This window comes from Hippocampus comes, unplaced genomic scaffold, assembly GCF_001891065.2.
Source record: "Hippocampus comes isolate QL1 unplaced genomic scaffold, H_comes_QL1_v1.1 C16784596, whole genome shotgun sequence".
Taxonomy (NCBI): domain Eukaryota; kingdom Metazoa; phylum Chordata; class Actinopteri; order Syngnathiformes; family Syngnathidae; genus Hippocampus; species Hippocampus comes.
In genome coordinates, this window is record NW_017838843.1 from 1 (window position 1) to 856 (window position 856).

The window sequence follows — 856 nt, forward strand, 5'->3', positions numbered from 1 at the left end:
CATTTTTTTTTACTGTCATCCTGTCAGTGGTGACCAAGCCCCCCTACGAGATCACAGAGACCGGCTGGGGGGAGTTTGAGATCACCATCAAGATCGTCTTCATTGACCCCAATGAGAGATCTGTGAGGGCCAACAATTCAAAAATATACACAGACATTTTAGAGAAGTGCACTGCAAAGCTTCTAAAATATTTTCTTCTCCAGGTGACTCTTTACCATCTGTTGAAGCTCTTCCAGTCCGACTCCAGCGCCATGCCGAAGAAAACGGTCGTGTCGGAATTCTATGATGAAATGGTGAGTCTCGTAGAATAATCCAAGGAATTTGACGGCCAGCCCCAAAGGTTTGCAATTGCCTCTAGATGCCACAGGAGGCTGGCAAACCACTTTTTGTATCAGACAAGGCTATGGCCGGACTAAATGAAGCCCTTCTCCTCAGATCTTCCAAGATCCGACTGCCATGATGCAGCAGCTCCTGACCACATCGAGGCAACTCACACTGGGCGCTTACAAGCACGAAACAGAGTGTACGTCCATACCAACTTCAAATATTGTGTTAATTATCAAAAATAATAATTTTTATTAATTATATGTGTGTAATCCGGGCACCGCTCAGTCGGTGAGCTGGACCAGAGGACCAAGGAGAAAATGGAGGCGGCCAAGAAGAGAACCAGTCAGGAGATCACCGAGCTGAAAGACAAGTTGAAGGCGAGCAGGGAGAACATAAACTACCTCAAGATGGAGATCAGGAAACTGGAGGAAGACGGAGACCACAAGGAGCACTGATTGATGGCCACACCTGACAAAAACTGTTTTTTTTTCGTGATGAGCCGTTAGCATGCCATCATAATTTCAGGCGG

The 856-nt window shown here is 46.5% G+C and overlaps 1 protein-coding gene across 1 annotated transcript; it reads left to right on the plus strand.

Moving 5' to 3' along the window:
• Positions 1-31: 31 nt before the first annotated feature.
• Positions 32-850, plus strand: LOC109509139 (YEATS domain-containing protein 4-like). The gene is made up of 4 exons (XM_019859037.1): positions 32-122; positions 204-293; positions 436-523; positions 613-850. The coding sequence occupies exons 2-4, from the start codon at positions 252-254 to the stop codon at positions 780-782; spliced, it is 300 nt and encodes a 99-aa protein (XP_019714596.1). The 5' UTR covers positions 32-122; positions 204-251; the 3' UTR covers positions 783-850.
• Positions 851-856: the final 6 nt, after the last annotated feature.